This window comes from Lynx rufus, unplaced genomic scaffold (assembly GCF_022079265.1).
Source record: "Lynx rufus isolate CCGP_SWC_20201006 ecotype Redwood Valley unplaced genomic scaffold, mLynRuf1.p SCAF_15, whole genome shotgun sequence".
Lineage (NCBI taxonomy): Eukaryota > Metazoa > Chordata > Mammalia > Carnivora > Felidae > Lynx > Lynx rufus.
In genome coordinates this window covers 56239689-56265838 of record NW_025814829.1, presented here as the reverse complement: position 1 = coordinate 56265838, position 26150 = coordinate 56239689, and the positions used below count along the sequence as shown (strand labels likewise).

Here is a 26150-nt window from a genome sequence, read left to right as displayed (position 1 = left end):
CAAATAATTTAGACAAGAGACATAAAACAATCTTAACCAGGGGTCTTCACAATAAATCTTCTATTGTAGTTAAGTTGGAAGGGCTTGGGCTTATTTCGATACATTGAAAGATTCAAGCTTTTTTTCAGCTTGTTAAAAGCGCAGTGTAGAATACAGCCCTTGGCTTTTCAGAGACCAACTGGCAATTGGTTGTCATTTTTCATTCACCTTTATCTGTCACGGAGGCAAACACAGAGAGCATGAAAATACGTTTCTGCTGGTACCTGTTGGCCGCTCCATATTGACTTTGACAACGTGTTCTTGTTCACTCACTACTGTTCCGAATAACTCATTTCGCTTTATGGTGAGTACAGAGGAAACCCTGGATTCCCTATTTCAAGAATTAGGTATGCATGGCAGGGGGCATAGTGGCACCAGGATCAACCTGCTCCTAGGGAACTGTCCTATGAAGGAGTCACTATCCTGGTCTCAGTACCGTTGTAACAGCATGCATCACACTGTGTTGTCCTTCACCATCCATCCTCTGCAACACACACACCCCTGCCAGACCTGAAAGGTGAGATGCTTAAGGGCGGAGACCCCTTAAGAGCCCGGTTCTGAATCGCTAGTGTTAGGAGAATGTATAACACATGTTACAGTTTCCCTGCTTATTTTTATTTATTTAAAAAATTTTAGTGTTTATTGATTTTTGAGAGAGAGAGAGTGCACGAGTGGGAGAGGAGCAGAGAGAGAGGGAGACACAGAATCTGAAGCAGGCTCCAGGCTCTGAGCTGTCAGCACAGAGCCCGACGCGGGGCTCGAACTCATGAGCTGTGCGGTCATGACCTGAGCTGAAGTCGGAAGCTTAACTCACTGAGCCACCCAGGCGCCCCTCCCTACAAATTTTTAAATTCAATTAAACACGTTTTGCTTCTCTTCTCTAATGCCACCAGCAACTGCTGGCAGGAGGAAAGTCCTGGAAGCAGTTCGCTGACTTCTCAGAGGCCTCCTGCCGCTCACCCCTGTGAGACATACCTGGTGTGCCTGCCCTCAAATCACAATCCGACAGTGACTTATTTGTGTCACTTGTCTTTTGCAAACTCTAATGTTCTCTTTGTTTGCTGCTCTGTCATTCAATCAACGAAACGCTGGCAGCAAAAAGAGGGCACATTGATTCACAGCATCTTATTGCTAGCATTTTCTTACCTGGAAAATGATAAAATGAAGAGTTGAACTAGATAGTCTGCGGGTATTCTCAATGCTCAAATATTCTCTGGAATTGTCCCATTATCCTCTGCAATTTGTGAAACGTGGGATTGTATCTATTCTCTGCTTGATAATACGGAGGGCTCGAATAAATGTAGGCTACTCATGGTGGCTGATGACGCTCAGTTGTGTCTTAGGAAAACGAAGCTAAGGATGAATAATTTGCTGTGAGGTGGACATAGTCCAAGAATGGACAGCTTTCTTATTCATTGTTGTAACAGATGATTCAGATCAGGGCTCATATGAAATTTTTTTTAATGTTTATTTATTTTTGAGACAGAGAGAGACAGAGCATGAGTGGAGGAGGGTAGAAAGAGAGAGGAAGACACAGAATCCGGAGCAGGCTCCAGGCTCTGAGCTGTCAGCACAGAGCCCGACGCGGGGCTCGAACTCATGAGCTGTGCGGTCATGACCTGAGCTGAAGTCGGACACCCAACCGACTGAGCCACCCAGGTGCCCCAGATCAGGGCTCATATAAAATACCTAAATGATACAGAAAGGTACAGAGTAAGCCATGAACACCTTAAACACTGCAATCCATCCAACCTCACAAAACCTCTCCCCTCTGGACAGATGACCTTCAAGAGTTTTGTGTGACTCCACTGAGTCTTCCCCTTCATTTACAAACAATTGTACATTTTAGTGGCCACAATATTCTGCAGAAGGACTGGGGTTTTTTTTACTCTATCAATTCCTCTATTTATGGATAGATCATTTTTCCTAGCTTTTTTCCTCCCACAAATGATACTGCAGTGTTGTCCTTGGTCTTATATCTTTGTGCACATGAGTAAACATTTCCATAAGATTGAGTGTTGGAAGTGAAATTTAGGAGCCAAAAGATATACACATTTAAAAATTGGATAGAGAGGCACCTGGGTGGCTCAGTCAGTTAAGTGTCCAACTTTGGCTCAGGTCATGATCTCATGGTTCTTGGGTTCGACCCCACATTGGGCTCTGTGCTGACAGCTCAGAGGCTGGAGCCTGCTTCTGATTCTGTGTCTCCCTCTCTCTCTGCCCCTCCTCTGCTCATGCTCTGTCTCTCTCAGTCTCTGAAAAATAAATAAACATTAAAAAAAATTTTTAATATAAATAAAATAAAATTTGGATAGAGATCCTGATAAAAACGCCAAATTGCCATCTTAACAGGCTATGCCAGATTTTTCTTAGATCCACACTCATTTCCCCAATCCTTGCCAAGTAGAATTATCAATCTTTTGAATTGTTGCCAAACTCAGGTGTAAAACAAATGTACTTATTTGGAAGTCATATACTTTTAGCTATTGAAGTTTTTTTCTTTCTCTGCTTCTTTGATTATTTAGGGTCTTGTGTTCTCACTCTTCTTTCATTTAGCAACAGGGATCTGATAGATACTGGTTTTCTAGCTTGGTCCTCTGTGTCTCTTGGGTTTTCTCCAGTAGGTGTTAGGATTCTGTTCTTTTGTTTTGCATTGTGGAAGAATCTTTTGGCTCAATAATGTGTGTGTGAATTTGCTCTTAACCAGTGTCTATTTTGAGCCCATCTCCCGAGGTTTATCATTTTCAAGATCTCTATTTGCTAATCTTTCATGATAATCTCTCTTGATGTTCAGGGGTGCAACTCCTCTCCTCTTCTGAAAACTTGAGTTATTCTCACTTTTAAAGTCTCAGCTGTGTCATTTGGTTGCTTTATTTTATGCAGATTTTTTTGCCTTGGTTGCATTAAGTACCTCTTTCATGGTTTTGATTTTCCTCAAACTCTTGAAGACTTTTAAATTTCCATCTACCTCTATGCTTGGCAGTTCCTATTTTGCATGTCTGTGGGTGATGGTTGAGCACAGTGGTTTGTCTCCAGGTTTTACAGGAGAGGCTGCATATGCATATGCTGGTAGTTTCCTCTGGGGGTTCTTAGCTCTCTGAGGGAATTGCCCTATTGGGTGACACTTCTGTTGTGTGGTGCTCAGTGCAAGAGGGTAGAAGAAAGGAGTAGTGGGAAGGGTTGACTGGCCAACCTGCTCTGAAACATACTAACTAATCACTATCAGCCATTCCACAGTTTCTTCCAGTTCCTTCTGTGGTACCTCTATACTTGGAGTTCTCCTTTATAGAACTTTGTGGTTTCCTTTGGGTGTCTTGGGTTTTAGATCTCTTTGGTTTATCTAATTTATAGTAAATCTTTAAAATTTCTCACTCATTGGTGGTGCTTTTTATTTGCCAAGCACCATTATCGTATTATTATTATTACAAGACGTCTGTTTATCATCTTTAATAATTTTGTATAAGATGGGGAGTAGTTTCCTGTATTCAGTTGATGCAAACTTGAATTTTTATTCTCTGTCCTGCTGTTTTGGAAAAGATGCCCTTTGTTCTGCATGTTATCCCCTTTGTTAGGCTAATTTTGAGCTTATAGTATTTAATTTTTTGCATGTTTTATTTTACAAATAAATGTGCTTCTGTGATGGGAATCAATGGAGAAGCATGTGAGTAGGAAATAAATAACCAGGGTTGTAAGACACAAAAATCATCATTTTGATTTTGTAGCCCTTGCCATTTTCCCCCTTTATTCACTTATCACTCATTCAACACATTTATTGAACATGTCTTCCAGGTATTATGGATCTAGGCAGGGTCCTTGAATTCAAGGAGCTCAGCTTAGTGAAAGAGACCAAAAGGTAGAAAATTAACAAATGCTTGGTCGAACAATAAATTTGCATGTCTTTAAAAGGGAAAGAATAATCTAGGTTGCTGCAGAAATAACTTACCGTTATTGTTCTGGTAAAAATACTGAGAATTTCCTAAAACAGCAACACCTCTAAGTGCTATTGGGAGAACTCTAGCAAGGCTTGAAAAAATAAACAGATTGTATAGCTGATGATTCATCTTTTAATTAAAGGCAAGGTGAGGTAATAGAGATCTTTTGCAGTTTTTACAAGTAATCTGGGGAAGAAAATTGAGATATTTTTCTCCCTTTTAGAGGTTATGGCCATTGCTGACCCCTGCACTCTTTTTTTTTTTTTTTTTTTTTTTTTGCCAGGGTAAACATTAAATCCCTGCTAAATGAATGTAGTGTTTTGGTTTCTAGATAGTGCATTATTAAACAGCAGGACAAAACATTTTTTTAAGTCTTTGTCTGACTTTTATATCCGGGTAATGCTGATATCATAGAATGAATTGGGAGGTTTTCCCCCCCTTTTTTTTTTTCTTGTGTGTGTGTTAATATTATTACTTATTTCTCAGATGGCATCATTTATTAATGATGCCTGATAAGCCGTGGCTTTTCTCTGTAGGAAGGTTTTTCAACAAAAATTTATTTTCTTTAATTGATGCAAAGGTATATTCAGGTTACCTATTTCTTCTTGAGTGAACTTTAGTAATTTTTATCTTGCAAAAACTTGTCCATTTTATCTACACTGAATTTCTTGGCATGAATTTATTCATAATATTCCCTTATTAGCCTTTTGTTTTCAGTATTATCTGTAGTGATGACTGTCTCTCATAGAGATATTTGCAGTTTGTGTCTTTTCTTTTTTCTTATATGTATAGCTAGAGTGTACCAACTTTATTGATCTTTTCAAAAAACCAGACTTTGGTTTCATTGATTTTTTTTTTATTGCTTTTCTGTTTTCTTTTTCATCGAGTTCTGCTTCATTCCTCTGCCTATTTTGAGTTTAACTTAGTCTTTTTTTCTTTCTATATTAAGGTAGGACTTTAGATCATTTAAGACCTTATTTATTTTCTAAATATACATTTCGTGCTACATATTTCCCTGAAACATTTATTTTGCTGCATCTCATGCATTTTCATTTATTGTATTTTTATTTTCATTTGGTTTAAAATTCTTCCTTGTCTACTTATTCTGTCCATTAATAAGAGAAGGGGTTTGATGTCACTGAATAGCTGGGGATTTATTTATTTCTCCTTACAATTCTATTAGCCTTTGCTTTATACATTTTGAAGCTCTTTTCTTAGGTGCATAAAGGTTTATTATTGTTATGTCTTTTTGGTGAATTTATCCCTTTATCATTCTGAAGTGACTTTGACTATTACATCTTCAACAAATTGGAATAATTTTTGGCAATTCTATTTTTCAAATATTTTTGTACCTTCCTCTTTTTTGGAAACTCCATGAACATGTATATTAGGCTTCTTGACTTGTCTCATACACTGGCCAAGTTTTTGGTTTTTTCTCTGTGTTTTCATAGAGTTCATTAAACTGTTTTTATGTTGTGTCTAATCTGCTTCTAACCCATTCAGTGTATTTCCCATCCCCAGCAATTTTGATATGTGCTTTTTGTTATATTTTCTTTATCTCTTTTTTAAAATACTTATTTTCTTGAACATATGAAATATAGTAATCCTATTTGTTTTAATATCTGTGTCTACTAATTTAATCACCTGTGTCCTTTCTGAGTTGATTTATTTGACTGAATTTTCTCCTCATTTGGGGGTGTGGTTTTCTGTTTCTTTGCATGTATGGTCATTTTTTACTGGATGCTAGGCATTGTAATTTTGATTTTGCTGTTTGGTGGATATTAAGATATATTTAAAAATATTCTCAAGGTTTTCTCTTAGATATAGTTCCTAGTGAACAGTTGGGTTTTTAAGGATTGTTTTTATGCTTTTTTAGGTGGGAGATCAGCCTTGAGTCTAGGGCTAATTTTTCCCATTTCCATTTTCAAGATATAATATCCTTCTAATTACTTGATGCCCCATGTATTATGAGATTTTTCCATTCTGGATAGTGAGAACACCAACCCTTCCTGGCCCTGTGTATTTCATTAGGGATTATTTCATCTACTTCGTTCAGGTGGTTCTTTCCCAGGCCTTAGGTAAATTCCTTATATACAAATACTTATAGCAATACTTAACTTTGGACTCAGGGAGACTTTCTAAAGATCTCCACAGTTCTCTCCCTGTAAAGATCTCCTGTCTCTACTACTCTGTTCTGTCAAATGTAGCTAACTTGAACTTTCTAAAATCCCAACTTTGTCTTAGTGTGGAGAGATTGGTAGACTACTACAGGGAAACTCATTCAGTTTGGGTCTGGTACTCAGCAAGTACTCTGAGTTGGTGGTATACTCTTAGGAGTTATCAGTGTATATATAGCCAGTGAAGACTTGGGAGTAAATTAGACTGTCTCAGGGAGGGGATACAGAACAAGAAGAGAAAAGTTCTAAAACAGAACCCCAAGGTACATCAAAGTGTATGTGGAAAGTGAAGTGATAATTCTGATTTTCAAAGCAAATCCCTTAATCAATCTATAGTCTAGATTTTCTACTGTGGTCCTAGAATGTGACCATTATTCAGGAGATTGATAAGTCATCAGCTAAGATTACTATGATTCTTCTAGGTCACCTTCTTTTTTCTGAGAACATGTCTCTGAGAACTCAAGACAGGAACACATTTAGAATCATAGGAAAGTTCTAAAGGCCCAAGGATGCCCTGTCTCCACAGCTTGGAGTCAAATGTTCAACATTCATTTCTACATTAATGGGCCATGTGGGGATTGGTTAACTAAAAACCAATAATAAAAATAATAAAATAATCATAGCTCAAATTAAGTAGAAAATTAAGTCAAGCAAAGAAAACCAGAAAAGGAAAAAGATCTAGAGACTTCAGATTTAGACACCTAAATTAAATCCCTGCACTGTCTCCCAATTGGTTGGGTCACATTGGACAATTCAATAACCCGATGTCTTTGAGTCATAATTTCAATCTTTCACATGGAGAGTATTTTTTTTTGTTTCTGTATATTAAGAGAGAGAGAGAGAGAGAATAAACACATATGCACATGAGCAGGGGAGGGGCAGAAGGAGAGAGAGAATCTCATGATCAGTGCAGAGCCCAGTGTGGTGTTCCATCTCAAGAACTATGAGATCATGGCCTGAGTCAAAATCAAGAGTCAGCCGCTTAACTGACTGAGCCACTTAGGTGCCCCTCGCAAGGAGAATAATTTAACTTGCAGCTCTGTGGGTACTAAAAGCTGCACACATAAAAATAGCTATTTTTAAGACTTCACTATGATTTTGTTTAAAAAAAAACTGTCATGGTAAATAAATGAAAGATAATATGAACGATTTTAATTTATGGTTAATTTTTGCAAATTCACATTTTGCCTTTAGGTACATGGGTGCAAATTCTTTTTAAGAATTTATCAAATGGCATAAAACCCCAAGTTTGGATATATAGTACTTCTAAGTTTCAGATTTAATACTCTCCCATTTAGAGGTCATACATCTCTTTTTCTGTATTAAAATGTATTTGATAAGGATATGATAATTAAATATTTTCAGTGTTAGCATAATTAGATATATTTCTTGACCAAGCAGGCAATTCTTTTCAAAACTGTTTTCAGTAAAAACTCCAGTGAAAAGTACAGATTGATGTTAGATAATAGCATTTCAAGTTTTGTTTTCTTTTAATTGGTTGAGCTCAATAGTGAAGTTTAGATTGTAATCATCCTAATGGGTTCTCCTTAAAACTTTGCATTCTTTGGTTCTATTCAATAAAAACAAAAAAGTGTGTTTCAAATTGATTCCTGAATGATCTGAAATAGTCTGTTAAGGATTTGAAATTGAATAAATGTCTTGGTAACCTGAAATTTGGTCTCATTTGTGAGGCTCTAGTGCTGTCACTGGAACAGAATCTTTCACTTTTCATGAGGTTGAAAAGAAAAGAGACTAAAGAAAGTAGTGGTCTGAAGTTATATTGTGATAGTACATTCTTTCAAGGAGACATTTAAACGTGAATATCAGAGTCTGAATTTCTCTTCTTTGACAAATTTAAATGAAAATAGCCAGGTCAATTGTTCATATTAATAGAATATGATAATACAGAATTAAATGAATAGAAGTTAATAGAAATCTATGAAGGTTATTACATCAAAGTGCTTCCAATAGCACACAAATCAACTAGAGCTCTTTAAAAAAAAATTTTTTTTTACATTTATTTATTTTTGAGAGACAGACAGAGGGCACAAGTCGGGGAGGGGCAGAGAGAGGATTGAGACACAAAATCTGAAGTAGGTTCCAGGCTCTGAGCTATCTACACAGAGCCTGATGTGGGGCTCGAACTCACAAACTGTGAGATCATGACCTGAGCCGAAGTTGGACACTTAACTGATTGAGCCACCCAAGCGCCCCAATTAGAGCTCTTATTGACTATTTTATCATAAAATTTAGAATAAAGGGAAATAAATAAATACTGTTGTGGGTGGATCATTTCATATTAATGTCACTAGCTTTATTCATTGAGTACCCACTAATATACCTGACATGGTATATTTATGCTGTTCTCTTCAGGATTCTTTTTGAGATAATGTTTAATTATATTGCCTAGGGGAGCCTGGGTGGCTCAGTCGGTTAAGCTTCTGACTTCTGCTCAGGTCATGATCTCACAGTTCATGAGTTCGAGCACCGCATCAGGCTCTACGCAGACAGCTCAGAGCCTGGAGCCTGCTCGGGATTCTGTGTCTCCCTCTCTCTCTGCCCTTTCCCCACTCATGCTCTATCTCTGTCTCTCAAAAATAAGTAAACATTAAAAAAATTTTTTTAAATTATATTGTCCTAGGTTAGAGTCTCTTCTAGACTAATGTGTTATCACTGCATTGCTTTAAACCCCTCTAAAAGCTTTTTGTTTGTTGTTTATAATCTATAGCGAAATAGGATAAAATGACAAAAATTTTAAATAATTTTTTGTGTTGTAAAATGAGTGGCTTAAAAAAAAAGTTTCTATTGGGAACGCAAATTGGTACAGCCACTCTGGAAAACAGTATGGAAGTTCCTCAAAAAATTATAAGTAGAACTACCCTATGACCCAGCAATCGCACTACTAGGTATTTATCCAAGGGATATGGGTATGCTGTTTCGAAAGGGCACATGCCCCCCAATGTTTGTAGCAGCATTATCAACAATAGCCAAAGTATGGAAAGAGCCAAAATGTCCATCGATGGGTGAATGGATAAAAAGATGTGGTATATATGCAATGGAGTATTACTTGGCAATTAAAAAGAATGAAATCTTGCCATTTGCAACTACGTGGATGGAACTAAAGGGTATTACGCTAAGTGAAATTAGTCAGAGAAAGACAAATATCATATGACTTCATTCATATGAGGACTTTAAGACACAGAACGGATGAACACAAGGGAAGGGAAGCAAAAATAATATAAAAACAGGGAGGGGGACAAAACATAAGAGACTCTTAAATATGGAGAACAAACAGAGGGTTATTGGAGGGGTAGTGGGAGGGGGGAATGGGCTAAATGGGTAAGAGGCATTAAGGAATTTACTCCTGAAATCATTGTTGCACTATATGCTAACTAACTTGGATGTAAATTAAAAAATTAAATTAAATTAAAAAAAGAAGACTACCTGGGGTGGGGGGGGGGATAAAGACACGTCTCTGACTTCAAGAATCTTATAGACTAGTGAAAGACATATAAACCCATAATGAAAGAAATGCTAATTATGCAAAAAAAAACCCACAAAGAACAAACTGAGGGTTGATGGGGGGCAGGGAAGTGGGAAATGGGTGATGGGCATTAAGGAGGGCACTTGCTGGGATAAGCACTGGGTGTTGTATGTAAGCAATGCATCACGGGAATCTACTCCCAAAGCCAAGAGCACACTGTATACACTGTATGTAGCTAACTTGACAATAAATTACATTAAAAAAAAAAAAAAGAAAGGAAAAAGAAAAAAAAAATTTCTTAGAGTAAAGGGGACAATGACCTATTCATGCAATGAGTGTTATGCAGCAGTTTAAAACCATACTTTAAAAGAATATTTAATGATGTTCAAGCATGATCAAGTGCAAAAAGCAGAATGCAAAACTATATGTAGAAAATACCAGTATTTTCAGATTGGTAGATTGGTATATATAGTACACAGGAAAGAAGAAGACCAAAATGATAATGGCGATTTTGTCTGAGTGGGACTGGGTGTGATTTATTTATTTTTTATATGATATTTTGAAAATAATTAATAGTTAACAGCAAACATTTTCTGGTTATACAACTAATAAATATCATTAAAATAAATAAAATTGGGGTGTCTGTGTTGGTTGAGGAGCCCGACATTGGGCTCAATCTCACAACTGTGAGATCATGACCCGAGCCGAAATCAAGAGTCAGATGCTTGACCAACTGAGCCACCCAGGTGCCCCTGCAGACTTTTATATAGTCAGTAAATGCAGCCCAGCTATTTGCATCCAACCCAAGCAGAGAGTGGAAAAGGATAGGTTGCCATTCACATCATCAAAATATGGAACCAAACTAATTGGTTCTGCATCTTCGGATGTATGCCCTTGTAACTTTCATTTCATCCATTCACTTTGTTTATGTGGTGATTATTTCTTGGGCACCTTCCATTTGCTGAGCCCTGTGCTGGTTGCTTGGGATGGAAAGAATAAAACATATCCCTGTCTTAAAGATATCAGGGGAACCTAGAGGAAAAGAACAATGGTTGTGTCTCCCTTGGGGTTTCCTTCACTTTCCTCCCTCAGCAGGGAGTAAGAGAAGCACACAGTGACAGGCAGGAAGGGATTTGGAACAAGCTTCTCTTGGAAGGGGAGACCTGAGGGAAAGCAGAACACAAAGACTCCTTAAGGAAACAACCATCTGAGCTGATAGCACCTGGTCACAGGAGCATCTGCATCCTTAACAACACCTTTCTCTAGAATCTGTAATTAGTGGCTGTCCCTGGACACTCTGGACCCTGAGCTTGGGGAGAGGCGTCTTGGTTCTTTGGAGACCGTGTGGCCCTAGGGATAAATGTCAGGGAGATGGAAGGAGAGGCAAAGCCAGCTGGTTTCAACAGAGCTCTGAAGTTGTGTGTACGTGTTTGCACACATATATGTATCTCATCACTAACCGGGTTATTCCTGGCTGTCTGGCCAGTGATCACTCTTTCCCCTCCTGTACATAATCCCTAAAAGCTTTGGGAACACTTAAAAATTGTTCTTTCTCTTCCCCGTCCAGATTTATCTAATAAATAGAACCCAGGCAAAATTATTTGTTCTGGTGGCCATGGCTGCTGACCAGTGACCGAGGCCCTGTCTTCTGCCACCTATGGCCATGAACCCCTGGAGACAGGGATGTCTCGGAATACAACACTTGGACCAAAGATAAGGACCTGAGTGGCTGGACCTTCAGCTTCTGTTTCTAAGTGAAAATTGTATCAGGAGTGTGAATGTTGGTTATGATTGCATTCAGTATTTTGAAATGAACTATGTCAGTTAAATGACCCAAAGGCTGGCATCTGATAGATCTCATTTCTGATCAAGCTGCAGAACTCATCCTGGCCTGCCAGGGGCATCTGTCCTGAAGCCATCATAATAAAGGTCTTAGAGCAAGAGGAGGTTGGGAACGCAAGGGGATACAGGGTTTGAGGGCACTTTGCACAGAGTTTGGAAGGTGCTGGTAGTAACAGGAGACGGGGAGTAATTATCGAACCACCCTGTGTTTCATTTTTAATTTGCGCTAGTGGGCCTTGTAGTGCTCTCTGTCGAAGATCTTGTGGAAGGTCTCCAGATCTCCTGGACTGCTTTTGATCAGAAAGGGGAAGAGAGAACTTGTTCAGAAGTCTCGATACAGCACTTGAATTCTTTAGCTGTTCTAAGATACTTAGTGGGGCTTGAAGGCTGTGTTCGGGAATGAACATCAAGGTTTCACTTGGAGGGCAGCCCTCCGCTGGCAGTGACGGAAGTAATTGTTTCCCAAAGGATTTTGAAAAGCCATCAGTTCCCGACTTTTCTAAGTGAAAGCTGCTTCTCACTTTTCTTTATCTTCTTTTTCTTGACAGTCCCAGCAGAAATGCATTGTGATCTTCGCCCTGGTATGCTGCTTTGCCATTCTTGTCGCGTTGATATTTTCTGCCGTGGACATCATGGGAGAGGATGAGGATGGTCTCTCAGAAAAAAATTGTCAAAATAAATGTCGGTAAGAGGTAACAAACAAAACTTCTCTTTTAGGGGCTGGGCAGGAAAGCCAAAGAGAACCCTAGACAGTGGAGAGAAAATTAGAAACACATGTGATCATCCATCATCCCCTTGGGCTGAAGCTGAGGCAGGAGTCTGTCCAGCCGATGCTCTTACTTTTTAGACCAAGGGAATGAACATGAACCATGATTTCATTCAATTACAGTTCTATACAGTTTGGACATACTCTGTAGGGAGGGATGGTTGACAAGGTGAAATTTTGTACAGTCTGCATTTCTGGAGACCCCTCTCTATGAGGTTTTGGTTTGTTTCGTGATAAGCCTGGAAAAAAATGAGTGCCCCAAATGGACAAAGGGCACCATGCTAGCTGTCACGTCAAATGGAAGGTAAAAAAGCACCCATCTCGGGAAAAATTCCAACTTAAACTTTGGGATTAAATAAATCAGAGTGTCCTATAAGAAGACAGACATCTCCTCAATCTGTCTCTATGTATGTATTATGTCTCTTCAGTTACCTTAAATAACATCTCTTTGGGGTCATCCCTGACCGGCAGAGCCTTCAGAGCATGGTTTTTATCCCCATAAATCTCATCCAACTGTTCGTAAGCTGCTACTTTTTAAATTTTAGGTCATGGAGAGGGTGTAGGAAAGTGTCAAGGTTGGTGGGGAGATAGATAAGGAGTCTATTTTTATTACACGTTACTGCAGAGCTGAAGTTAGGGCACACAACTACAATAGTTAGTATAAACTAGAGGTTATAAATGAATTTTAATAGTAATTTTTCCCTGTGGCAAGCGTTAGTCTAAGTGCCCCTCTTTTCTGGCTTAAGATCAACGGCAACTTGGTAATGTGTACTTGAGTTTTTATCTTGGATATTTTTCCTTGAGGGTTGAATGTAAGACACAAAAAGTGTCTGGATAAGACAATTGAAGTTTTTTGTTTTTTTTTTTTAACCCATGGTACATTACAGTCTAGTTACCAGACAGCAATATTCTATACAGAACAAAGGATACAAAAGAGAAATGAGCATACATTTTAGATTTATTCTGACTTGTTGAGAAGAGGCTCCTAAATATATTTACTTCCCAGACTTGATTTGGGAGAAAAATTGTGTTGGGATTATAATTGAAGTGATAGAATGACAGTAGATTGTCACCGTCTTCCTCCTGAATACTCCTGCATCGGTACCTTCTGAGAACCCCATTATGCGACAGATAGAAACGTCCGTGGATGAGGGGCCAGTGACTCATCTTAGTCCGTGGATTGACTCTGACCCCTCTCACCTCACTTGGTGATAAAGTGTGCTGGGTACTTCGGATGGCCAACCCCAGCACCCAGAAAGCAACTTTATAAAGGTCAAACTATACCAACTTCTGTGAGACCAAATATGCAGGACCTTTTAACATACGTTACCAGGTATTTGTGATTTTCAACAAAAAAAACGAGGGAGCCTTACAACTATTCCTCTTTTCACTTGTGAGAAGCTATACTTTGATCCAGTTTTTACTTTAAACTCAGACAGCTGGAATTTGGGTCTGCTGACTGCTTCCATTTAAGTCAATAATTAAATCCTAATGACTCAACGCTGCTTCACCCTCAATCTGGAACATGTTCTTCTAATTACCCACCATTCCCGGCTGGTTACCGGGTTCCACCTCCCAGAGCCAGGTTTTCTAGAACATGCAGCCCCTCCAATCTCCCTCTCTTCTGCAGCCTTGGCCCCTGTTTGTGTTTCTCCTGCATTCTTAGCCATTCAGTAGGTGCTTCTGGTATGCCTGCCATCCCCTAACCTCATCCTGAGGAGCTTCTGCTTTTTTTCCTCTCCAGCACACAGGATGTCGGGTTACTGCAGTTCCTTGTACCCATCCAGTCCCAGTCTCCAGACAACCCATGGCCACACCATCCGTTCTCGGTAGTTCTCATTTTAACATGATGGAACTTTCTCACATAATCTGCTCCCTCCTTATCCAGAGGTAACATCACCTGCTAATTCTGGCATTTTCCACCTTCTCTCGTCCATGCCTAACAACCTCCCAACCATCAGTTCCATCTCTCGCCATTGTACTTCATAACTAAAATTAACTTCCCAAGACCCTAGCCTGCTGTTTTTACCACCTCAAGTCAATAAATCTAATGTCCATTTCACATTATACTTCCAAGTAAGCCTAATGCAGTGAACAGCCATAGACTTTGAAATCAGAAAGATCTGGATTCAGGTCTACATTATAGCACTTACTAACACTGTAAATTTGGACAAGAAATTAGTTTCATTATTTCATTCAATACCCATTTACAGCACATGGCAGGAGTGAAGGAGGAGCTGCAATGCAGTTAATAATGAGACAGTTGTGGCTCTGTTGCTACAGAGAGGACTTGGGGCGTAGCCTGGCACGGTAAAAAAAAGGGACCCTAGGCCTTGGCCTCCACTCCCTCCTGGTGGGTTATGAAGGATATTTTAGAATTGTTTCTCTTAAAAGTGGTAGATTAAAAGAAATCTGTCTCACGAAGCTTTATTGGTAAATTGCATACCCCATAAGAAAGCAGCAGGAAACTCATAACAAGCAATATGTAAATACTCCCCTCTCCTTCCCTTCCACGGTGGTAAAACCCCCTTCTCTCTTCACACCAACTTCCTATTCCTCCCACATCCTCACTTATCCTGAATCTGCTTTATTCTAAGTGTAGTCTTTGGTTCTGGGGAAGGAAATGAAGACAACTGCAGGAGAATAGAGACTTTATTCAGGGCTGGCTATGGCAAAGCAGTCAGCCACCATCACTCGTGTTTTGGCAGAGACTCAAAGGCAGGTAGAGGATCTGGTGAGCTTTCTAGTGGAAAAAGGGAAGCCTTTAGGTGTTCCCTGCTAGGGCCCTGGTAGGGGTTGTTGGCCTAGGAGAAGCTGGAGGCTGGCCAGCTTCTAGAATCAAGACATCTGCTTGGTCCTGAGTTGGAAGTAGGGACAAAAATTAGGGAAGCTGGTAGTTATTAATCAAGTCCCAGCCATTTGGAGCACAAGGTTAGAGGAGTTATTGTTTGGTGTCTTGGATTGTTACTAGAAATAGCCTGACTTCCTACGAGCCTGCCTTACTGCCGGCTGGCTCCCTGGGCTGGTTATTGTAGGCGAGAGGTTGGTGTCTTGGTCAGGCTGCTGCAGCTTGTGGGGTGGAGTCTGGTTTTTATATACATGGTCTTGCCATTGTTCATTTGCATATTTAATCTCCCAGTTCTTAGAATCTCTTTCTATACCAGCCCCATTTGTTTTAATTTTCTTCTTCTCCATCTGCCAAACCATGGCTGGTGTGTCCATGATGCTTGATGCAGAATCCTAACGTCTTCACCTGCCTCCTTGGATCTCTTGCTTCAGCCACCCTGCCAGTCCTTTCTGCTGGTTGACTCCTGATTCCACCCATCCTTGTCCTCAGAGAAGCCTCAGCCATAGCTTCAGTCCTATTACAGCCTGTTGAGGAGAGGGAGTTGGACTGTGCTTTAGTCCCAGGTTTCCCCAGACAGGGTTGCCCCTGGCGAGAGAGGAGGGATAGTTTGGAGATGTACCACTGAGTATGGTGGTGCTGATGCAGACCTGGCAGGGGACACCGCCTCCTGCAGAAAGCTCCCAGTAGTATGCCAATCTCAACTTAGTGCCTCTGCACAAAAGTGTATCTCTTCGTCTCCCGACCTCCTTCTCATCTTGGCACCGAGCTCCCTAGACTCTAGCTCGGGGGGGGGCACTAAACAGGATCACATGATGCTTACCTTCCAGGTACCATTTACCTCCCTGGCCTCCAGTTTCCTCTTTATGTTTTCTCCTTCTGGTGTCACTATTGTGAAGAGTGCTTGCTGCCTGCTCATTTCAACCTTGGCTGAGATCTTGCTGCCTTGTAATTAAACTCCCCATGTGTTTGTAGCTCTCCTTGGTCCTGAAAGTTGGAAGACTACATGGCAGTCTAGCCCACCAGTGCCTTCCCTTCCTGCTGTTGTGATGGCCTCTCCCCAAGATCTCATCCACTGCAGCCTTTCCTACACACTGCTGACCCTTGAATAATCCAGGTTCGAACTGCACAGGTCCACTAATAATGCAGATTGTTTTTGATCAATACAGTCCTGTAAATGTACTTCTTTCCCTGATGATTTTCTTAAGAACATTTTCTTCTCTCTAGCTTACCTTATTGGAAGGATACAGTATGTATTACTTAATCGACTGTTGATTTTATCAGTGAGGCCTCTGCTCAACAGTAGGCTATGAGTAGTTATGTTTGGGGGAGGCCAGAAGTTACACGTGGAGTTTTGACTGCACAGAGTTTGGCACCTGTAACCCCTGCGTTGTTCAAGGGGCATCTGTATGTTGCTTTAATTCATCTTATCTCTACTAACTAGCCAAGTAGCCAAGATGCCTTTCTATCCTCTGATAGATTACTACTCGAAATCATACTGCCCACTCAATGTTTCCCTAACTTTTATGTCTTTCTGAAAAAATTTATCTCCCTATAAAAAATATCCTGTTTATATTTTTTCTGACATCTCATTTTATTTTCTCCTTTTTGTTACTTTGCTGCTAAAATGTTGTACTAATAGTAGGTTAGTGATGCTCCCGACTGGCATAATTTTCCACATGCATCTGAAATAGCAGCTGCTCTTATCTTCCCAAGTGTCTTTTAAAAGGCCTTAATTGTGCCAGGAGACAAGATCTTTGACATCAGTAAATGACTTTGACCTATTTCTTTGCCTCTTTGTACCAAATTTCAGTGTATTTTCCATCATTTTCCTTTGTGTTTAATTGCTGATTCAGTCTCTATAAATATCGACCTCTGTGTCACTTGACTACTACAGATGGTGAAGGGCAGATTTTCTGGTTTCTTCTGGAAAACTGCATCTCAGTGGGCTCAGGGGCATCACTGCATAGTTAAGAATGGCCTCACCTGCCAGTTGAGACTGTATACATCCTGTGGCTTGGCTCTTTTATGATTTGCTGGTGCCTCTAATTATAATTTTATACCATTCTTGCAAGAGATAAGTGCGCTGTGCAGGTTCCCACACAACACATCCCCAGGGACCAGTAGGGACACTGGAACTTACATCCAGGTGCTGTTCACCTGCAGAACACCTGCTCACATGTGCACTGGCCACCCTTTCAGGTAAGAGGCCTCCATTTTGTATTTTTCAGCTGTGTCTCTCTCACCTCTCATCCATTGCTGTGGGTCATTACTTCCCCACTCAGTAGAGACACCATTACACATTTACTAGAAGGACTTTTCTTAATTACATCTCCCTGATAAATGCACAGAGAAACAGTCCACATCCTCCTCCTTCTTCACCCCAGGCCCAATTCCTGTAATAACTTGGCAGCTAATTTCTGTAAACTATCATTAACTGCATAAACATAAAATTGGGGTGGGTTATCATTGTCTTCTAATCATGTTGATTGACACTTGCTCCTGGATCTCCTCACGCTTGTCCCTCATCCTCCTGAATCAGCCACATGTCTGTGTGGCTACTGTCCTGGTGGGGCTTACTCTTGCCTCCAAATCTGCATATCCATTTGAGCTTTTGCCTACTTGGCCTGAAGCATGAGGGATTAGACCAACAAAATCTACATCTATGATTCCTACTGTTCCTGAACCTGGGGATTTTCTTTAATCCTAGTGAAAGGACTTGAGTCTGCACAGAATGGGGCCCATGAAATATCGAAGCCTGGGTAACCAATGTGTAAATTACCAGAATGGTTCACCATTAAAGAGTGGCTTAGACCACCACAGGAAGTATAGCAAAAGCCAGACTCACTTGGTACTATACCAGCCCTCTACATGTGCATTTTTCACATCTGCTTTCTAAATTTTTCAATTTTCTCTATTGAAAACCTGACTTCTCTGTTTTATATTTTCTTATACTTTGTTTTACGACTTTGTTCCTCTAATCCACTATTTTCTTACTTAAAATAATAAACAATATCTCTACACATATCTATATTAATAACCCAGTCGCAGCTCTAGTGTAGGACATCCATAATTTAGTCCATCAATATATAACATTTCTAGAAAACAGTATTGAGAAACTTTTGTGCATTGACAATCACTTCCTTGTGTCTTGTCCTTTCTCTTTTGAGTATCATGACCTTACAGCTATCTTTACAGACTCAAAGTTGCTCCAGTGGACTTTAATCATTGTTTTCCCTTTAATTCCCAAACTGTCATTACTTGGCCAGTGGAAGCTATATTTTCTCCTTCTTGACACTATTCCAGATATCTCTGAGAGCAGCTTTGCTTTCTGGCCCCATTTTGAATTTTCTTGCTCTGGGATATGGTATTATCTACTCTCCAATGAGCTCTGGTTCCTTTTTTGTGAAGAATTCTTTTAAAAACCAGAATCTAGGGGTGCCTGGGTGGCTCAGTTGGTTGAGCGTCCAACTTCAGCTCAGGTCATGATCCCACGGCTTGTGAGTTCAAGCCCCACATCAGGCTCTGTGCTGACAGATCAGAGCCTGGAGCCTGCTTCAGATTCTGTCTCCATCTCTCTCTGCCCCTCCCTTGCAGTCCCACACACTGTCTGTCTCTCTCCCTCCCACCACCCCCCCCTTCTCTCAAATATAAATAAACATTAAAAAATTTTTTTTAAAAACAGAATCTAAGTTCTAGGGTGTCATTAGATTGTCCCACAAGTGTGTTGGTGGTAGATAAAATGATACCAGAGGAAAGGTGCTTTAAATTACTTTTGTGACTGAGCAATGTCCCTCACTCCTTCTTTCCCTTCCTTTTATAGACATCAGAACAGGGACTGTGGGGCCAAGTTATCTGGGTTTCAGTATGGCTGTACCACTTAGGAGATTTGCAATCTTGAGCAAGTTTCTTGATTTTACTGTACCACTTGTTTTTATCAGTGTAATAAAGATAATTATTTTGTCTTACTTGAAAGACTTCTGGAAGGATGAAATATATTAATGCAAGTGCCTTTCATACAGTAGCATTTGTCATACAATAAATGCTCAGAAAATTGGCTGTTAACTCCTTTTATGAAGGAACACGAGTTCATGCCAGTGTTCATAGCCTCTTTAAAGTTTCTTTGTACTTTGCTCCAAAGTAAGGAAGAGCTTATAATCCATTTTCCATTCTTTTCTTAAACTAAAAGTTTTTCCATTTATGTACATTAACTTTGAATCATCCTGCTTTATATTGACAAACCCAACTATGTTTTTAAATTAGAGTTTCTCCCTAAATTTCTCCCAAATTTAGAAGATTCCATTTGGTTTTTGGCTTCAGTGTTTGGTATCCGAGCACTTTTCTGACTGTCTAAAGAGGAAGAAAAACTTTAATCTACATCTGCATCTGAAGGGAACATCAAAGAACTTAAAAGCCTAGAGCACCTGGTCCTACAAATAGATTTCCAATGTACCAACCCAACAAAAATGATGAAAGATAGAATAAAAGCAGAAACTCGCTCTAAAGCTTTTGTTTTACATCCTTCCCCGGTTTCTCCATTTGAGCACACAACGAACCTAGTTCCTGTATAATTTTCTTGATGTGTTTTTCCTTTTATAGTGCCAGTATCCATTTCTTACCAAATCACGCAGGTCCTGAGGAAGGAGAGGAGATGGTACTGTGTGTAGCACACTCTCTTAAACTGAAGTGAGCATGTCACCCATTTCTGGTCGGCCCCATCTTGCCTCCTTCCAGTTTTGCACTCCTCTGTCTTTCCTGGAGCCCTGGCCTTCTCCTGAGTCTCTGATCAGAGATTATTGCATTGAAAAGATGGCATCCACCTAGTAGAACTCCTGCAGCTTGGGCCTTCTATTGATGTTCTCAGCACTTCTGTCTCTCTATTGTCTACTCCACTAGGTCAGAACTCCCTGGGAACCCAAGATCCCATCAGTTTTTCTCTTTTGCATCTTCTTCAGTGGCTCACACATTAGGACTGAGCAGTTCCTCTTTTCTAATGGGCAGTGATTTTGTGTAAACACAAGTATAAATTATAGGAGTGTACCACTCATTGAGATAGTATGTATTATCTAGATTAATTTATTACTCTCCATGGTGGAATTTGCTTTAGGGGAATAACTAAACATTATGACAGGAAGCATGGAAGTTTATAGATTGTATACTTAAAGGCCATCACATGGCAATGAGTTAGAAGAAATCTGGGGAATTGCTAAAATTAAATAGAATAATCTGACACATAATTTTTTTTTTCTAACTAGCATCAAATAAACAACTTTTAATAATTGGGAATGGAGGGGGGCCTCTGGGTAGCTCAGTCAGTTAAGTGTCAACTTTTGATTTTGTCTCAGGTCATGATCCCAGGACACTGGGATCTTCCTCTGTCTGCCACTTGCTTGCTCTAAAATAAAAAAAAAAAAAAAATGGGAATAAATAAAAAAATTTAAAAAAAATGGGAATGGAAGGCAAATTCTTGGTTTTAAATGAAGGAGAACAGAAGTTCTCAGACTTCTAAATTCAGATATTTTTGTTCTTCTGAACTCTACTCTCATATGAAACAGCATATACCAACATCTTGGTTTCACCATTGGGTCAAGTAAAATTCAAATTTCCTGAATCACGAGAGATCCGATAGCCCAGGACCATGAAAGTGCCATTTATATTCCAACACATAAAATCTCAAAGATTGTTTTTAAAATAATCTTTTATCTTTAACATCTAATGTTTAAAGGAAGATATTTGAGAGTGTGATACTTGCTGATGTCTATAATTACCACTTTGGGAAGCAGCAAAGCTAATTATTTCAAAGTTTTAATTATAATGAAGCTTAATATATGATTAACGATGTTGACATTTCCTGTTGCCACGTTTGTTCTCCAAAAAGATAATTTGAATGTGGGATATATTTTTCAAAAAGTTCACCGAACCCTTGTAGGCACAGCCATAATTGATAATCATGAATAGCTTTGGGGACAGAAAACACAGCTGCCTGTGCAGGAAAAGCCTGTCCAAGTGACCAAGGAGAGCTTAATCCTTATCTGAAGTGAGAGAAACATTGACCGAGGGTGTGGGGAGAAAAATAAAAAGAAAACCTACGTGGGTATGCGTGGTGGATATTCATGTATTTGGTTATAGACCTGTAATTAGAATAACGTGGTAATCAGAACTTTCAGTTAAAGAAATTGCCAGGAAAATCTGTTACAGAATTCACTGGAACTCAGCTTCCAAAGTCTTATAACTTTTGGTATTGAGGACAGCTTGCAGGTTGGGAATGTAGCATTCAAGAACAGGGTCATGTTTCAGAGGAGAGACTTAGAACAGTGAGTCTGGAAGAGACAGCTTCGAGCAGTGAAAGCTTCTGCAATCAGATCGCAAGTCCGAAGTTGGTTTTTAGATTTGACTCGCATTTGATGTGGTGATGTGTCTGGAGCCCTGAACTTAGGCGCAGAAGACCTGGAATCCCCCCGTTCCTGCCTTCAACAGAGCTGGTCACCTCATGGAAGCTTCCTCAAGGAAACTGGTCACCTCAGCATTCTCGTTTTAGAACTGACAACCCCCCTTCCATGCTGCCGTGAGGCAAGAGTGAGGGACTGCTCATGTGCAAGATGGCAAAGTGCCCATCGAGTGAGGTGTTCTGTCATCCACTTGTATTTTGAGTCACACTCACAAAGACAGATAGCATCCGGGGCCAGAAATGACATTTAAAAACATTTGTTTTAAAAATGTTAAAGAGAGAAAGTATGCAAGCAGGGCAAGTGGCAGAGGGAGAGAGAGACTGAGAATCTTAAGCAGGATCCATACTCAGCGCAGAACGTGACAGGACCCTGGAATCATGACTGAGCCGAAACCAAGAGTCAGATGATCAACTGACTGAGCCACTCAGGTGCCCTGTCATTTTGGCTATAAACCGCAACCTTGTGAGTTTCTGCTTTTACAGAAATTGAAATTGTCATTTGCTGAAGCCATGCCAAGCCATGGGGAAGTTTCAGAGCCCTGACCCTCGTCAGGTGGTGGAGGTCAACGTGCAGTGTCTGTGTGACGCCCAAGCAATGCTTCCAGCTTGGTGTCCCAGAGAAGTGTGTGTGTGTCTCAGCGTGGACACCTGCTCTACCAGCTTGATGGTTTAACCTGCCTGCTTCACCTGTAAAACGGTGGTGGCCGTAATACTACATAGTCCGTAGGGTTTTAACTAAAATGTGTAGCTTGTTTGACTGAAAAGGAGAAACCTCCCCACGTTGGAGATCTTGTCCCTTAAGGTTCCTCAGCAAAGCTCATCTTAGATTTTCCTCAGTCAACATTGCTTATTTTATTGCACCCATATTTCTAAGTTATACCATTGGATCTTTGCCTCTTCAAACAGCTAACTGTTTATGCAGCTGAAAACCTGATACATACAGATGGTAAAAATATACAAATGCAGAGTCTTACAATGAAATCATCTCCCAGTGCAGACCCTGGGTCTCCTGGCCCAGAGGCAAACATGGCTAACACATTTTTGTATATCCTTCCAAAAATATGATTTTATATTGCATGTGTGTATATATGTATACATTTGTATATATACGTATAAGTAGTGTGTATATCTATATATCTGTCACCTTTTTTCTAACAAATGGAAGCCTATAGACCTGGATTTGCATCTGGTTTTTCTGCCTTAAACAGTTTGTTTGTTTTTTTTCCTGGACATCTTTACCAATTAAAATGTGTTCATCTGGGGCACCTGGCTGGCTCATTCAATAGAGTGTGTGGCTCTTGACCTCGGGCTTGTGAGTTTAAGCCCCACGTTGGGTGTAGAGATTACTTAAATAAGTAAACTTAAAATATGTAGATCCTTGGCTACGTAGCACTCATTTTATAGATATACTATTGTATGTCTGTCCTTCATTGATTTGAAGGACATTTATGGTCTTTGGAGGTCTACAGTGAGTATCCTAACATATACACTTAGGCATATGTAGGAGAATATCTTGAAACTCCTAGAAATGAAATTTCTAGGTCAAAGGGTAAATGCATTTTGAATTTGGATAAACAGTACAAATTGTATTCCAAAGGGTCTGTATCGTTCAGATGTAACACTAGTTTTCTCTAATCTTGCCATCATTGCATAGGATCGCATCCTTTATCTTTGCCCATCTGGTAAAGGCAAAAAATGGTATTTTTATTGTATTTATTTATTTATTTATTTATTTATTTATTTATTTTTTCAACGTTTATTTATTTTTGGGATAGAGAGAGACAGAGCATGAACAGGGGAGGGGCAGAGAGAGAGGGAGACACAGAATCGGAAACAGGCTCCAGGCTCTGAGCCATCAGCCCAGAGACTGACGCGGGGCTCAAACTCACGGACCGCGAGATCGTGACCTGGCTGAAGTCGGACGCTTAACCGACTGCGCCACCCAGGCGCCTCGATTTTTATCGTTTTTAAAGAAAATCATGAGGAAGGTTGAAAGTGTCTACTTGTTCATCTACGACTTGCTGTTTATGACCTTTGTAGAGCAGAGTTACAAACAGTGTGTCTTGCTAGAAAACCCAGTAAAACATAGCAAAGTATCTGAGGCCAATACAATAGTCATCATAGTAAGAGTAATAGTAACAAAATAAATAACATCACACACAGCACGTCTGATTTATCAGAGAGGTAAAATGAGATTTTTGAGCCATTTCTATGGATTTGGAAACACCACGTTGCAGGAGATAGTCACAGGTAATTATTAATGTGTTTTCCAAAACACTGGAAATTGATTATTTGTGCATCCATAAGGTGAACTTCCGCTGTGATCTTTTTGCTTCAATAATTGTGACATTTCCTACGTAAGATAAGCCAAGCTTGTCCCATATTATAAATGGAGTACTTTATTCTGAGTGCTCTTGGAAGTATTGCAGGCTGGGATATTTTCTTATCTAGTTTTTATGCAAATGCTTTCTTGTCTTTAGCATGCAGTTCTCACTGATGCTATTTACTGGTACCTGGGGGCACAGTCTGCTATTACATTCTCATCTGACCATCACATTATCTTGGCAGATAGTTCTTCTTACATACTGTGTCTGGAACTGAACTTCCAGGCGGTGGTGGGGTGTGACTTGCCACAAGTGAGCACTTCTTATTTTTTATTTATTTATTTATTTATTTATTTATTTATTTATTTTTATTTTTTTAACGTTTATTTTTGAGAAAGAGAGGGAGAGTGCACACAAGCAGGAGAAGGGCAGAGAGACAGGGGGACACAGAATCTGAAGCAGGCTCCAGGTTCTCAGCTGTCTGCACAGAACCAGATGTGGGGCTCGAATCCACAAACCGTGAGATCATGACCTGAGCCAAAGTCCACCGCTTAACTGACTGAGCCACCCAGATGCCTCAAGTGACCACTTTTTAAATATTACATGGTTTTATTGTGGCAACTATTACTTCTCATGTGACTGTCATATACCAGCTACTCTGAAGGTTACCTAATGTTATGTCTCTGATTCTTACAATAAAGCAGATATTATTGTTCTTATTTTACAGATGAAATGATAGGTTCAAACTTATTACATAATCTACCCACGTAGTAAGAGTCAAGCTGAGTTCAAATTCAGATCTGACTCCTTCCTTATTGTTTTTTAAGGTTTATTTCTTTATTTTGAGAGAGAGCACAGTGGGGGAGGAACAGAGAGAGAGGGAGAGAGAATCCCAAGCAGGCTCCGTGCTGTCAGTGCAGATCCCAATGTGGGAAAAGCTTAGGTTAAGATTTTATGCCAGTTGACTATTGTGTGCCCCAGAGATGAGTCCCAGGAAGACATGTGGGTTCTGAGTCATTGCTCTCCCTCATGAAGCTTGCCCACCTGAAGCTGGGTCCCAGTGCACAGCTCCAGGCTTCTCTCTGAACCTTCCCACAAGACACTCCCCCCTTGCCAGACCCTGGTCCTCTTCCCCCTAGACACCCTGGTCCTGAGGCCTCAGCACGTGTCCACGGGACCCACCACATGCATCACGCAGAGAAGCGGCACTTTTCAGTGACCATCTGCCCACTATCGAAGCTTCCCCATTGATTTCTCTCCACCCCCCTCCCAAAATCTCTTTCTGAATTCTGCAAGACTTTAAGATATAAAACCTTGCACTGCATTTTTTAGCCCCAAATTTATCTGAAGCCTTAGGTCAGGAGATTGTGTTTCTGCACGAAGTAGAGACTGGCTTTCTGTGAACCTGAGTGAGTTGCTCTGCTTTGTTCCACACAAAGTTCTGATGCTCATGAGGTTCAGGTCCCCTGCCCTCCATGTGTGGATAACCTCTCCTTTGCCAATTTGCGTCCTACGTTGTGGTCGGTCCAGAGGTCTCTGTGGGCCCTAATAGCGGCCAGGCTTTGGCCGACCTACCTGTTGCTACCTCTTCTGGGCACAGCTGCCTTCTGTGTCCACCTCTCGGGTTTCCCTGAGGCCACCTTGCCTGCTTTGCCCTGGTTGCCTGGGTCCCCGTGATTTACCACACTGGCTGCTGCCACAATGCCCAGAGTTGCCCGCTCTTATAGTACTTGCTACCTGCTGGTGAATGGCAGGTACTCATTTTCCAGTAATTTACCCAGTCCCCAAAGGAGGCTTATTTCACAAAATGAGAGCATCTTGAAGTCTCTGAAAATTCTCCTTAGATAAGTGAACTATAAGCACTTCTTAGTCTGACTCAGTCCGTAGTGTTGAGCTGAGCTACTTTTTCTTTTTTTTTAATGTTTATTTATTTATTTTGAGAGAGAGAGAGGGAGAGGGAGGGAGGGAGGGAGGAGCAGAGGGAGAGGTAGAAAGAGAATCCCGAGGAGGCTTCTCTCTCAGCACAGACCCCGATGTGGGGCTCCATCCCAGGACGGTGAGATCATGACCTGACCTGAAATCAAGAGTCAGACACGTAAGGGACTGAGCCACCCTGGTGCCCCCGAGCTACTTTTTATAAAGGCTTTTGTGAGTTCAGTTGTCTTTACTTTAGTGTTAAAAAAAAAAAAAAAAAAAAAAAGGATTAGGAGCCATAGCTAAGAGGGAGACTCCCCTCCCCTCTCCCAGTTTGAACACAGGGCTTCCTAGAGTCCAAAAGTATTAACACCAGATG

At 40.4% G+C, this 26150-nt stretch overlaps 1 protein-coding gene across 1 annotated transcript in view; it reads left to right on the top strand.

The window, feature by feature from the left end:
- PLD5 (phospholipase D family member 5) overlaps nt 1-26150 on the top strand; it is a 411871-nt gene that overhangs the window by 156040 nt on the left and 229681 nt on the right. Inside the window, exon 2 of the mRNA XM_047077346.1 lies at nt 12023-12159. Within this exon, the coding sequence (XP_046933302.1) occupies nt 12023-12159 (137 nt within the window). The remainder of the gene's footprint in view (nt 1-12022; nt 12160-26150) is intronic.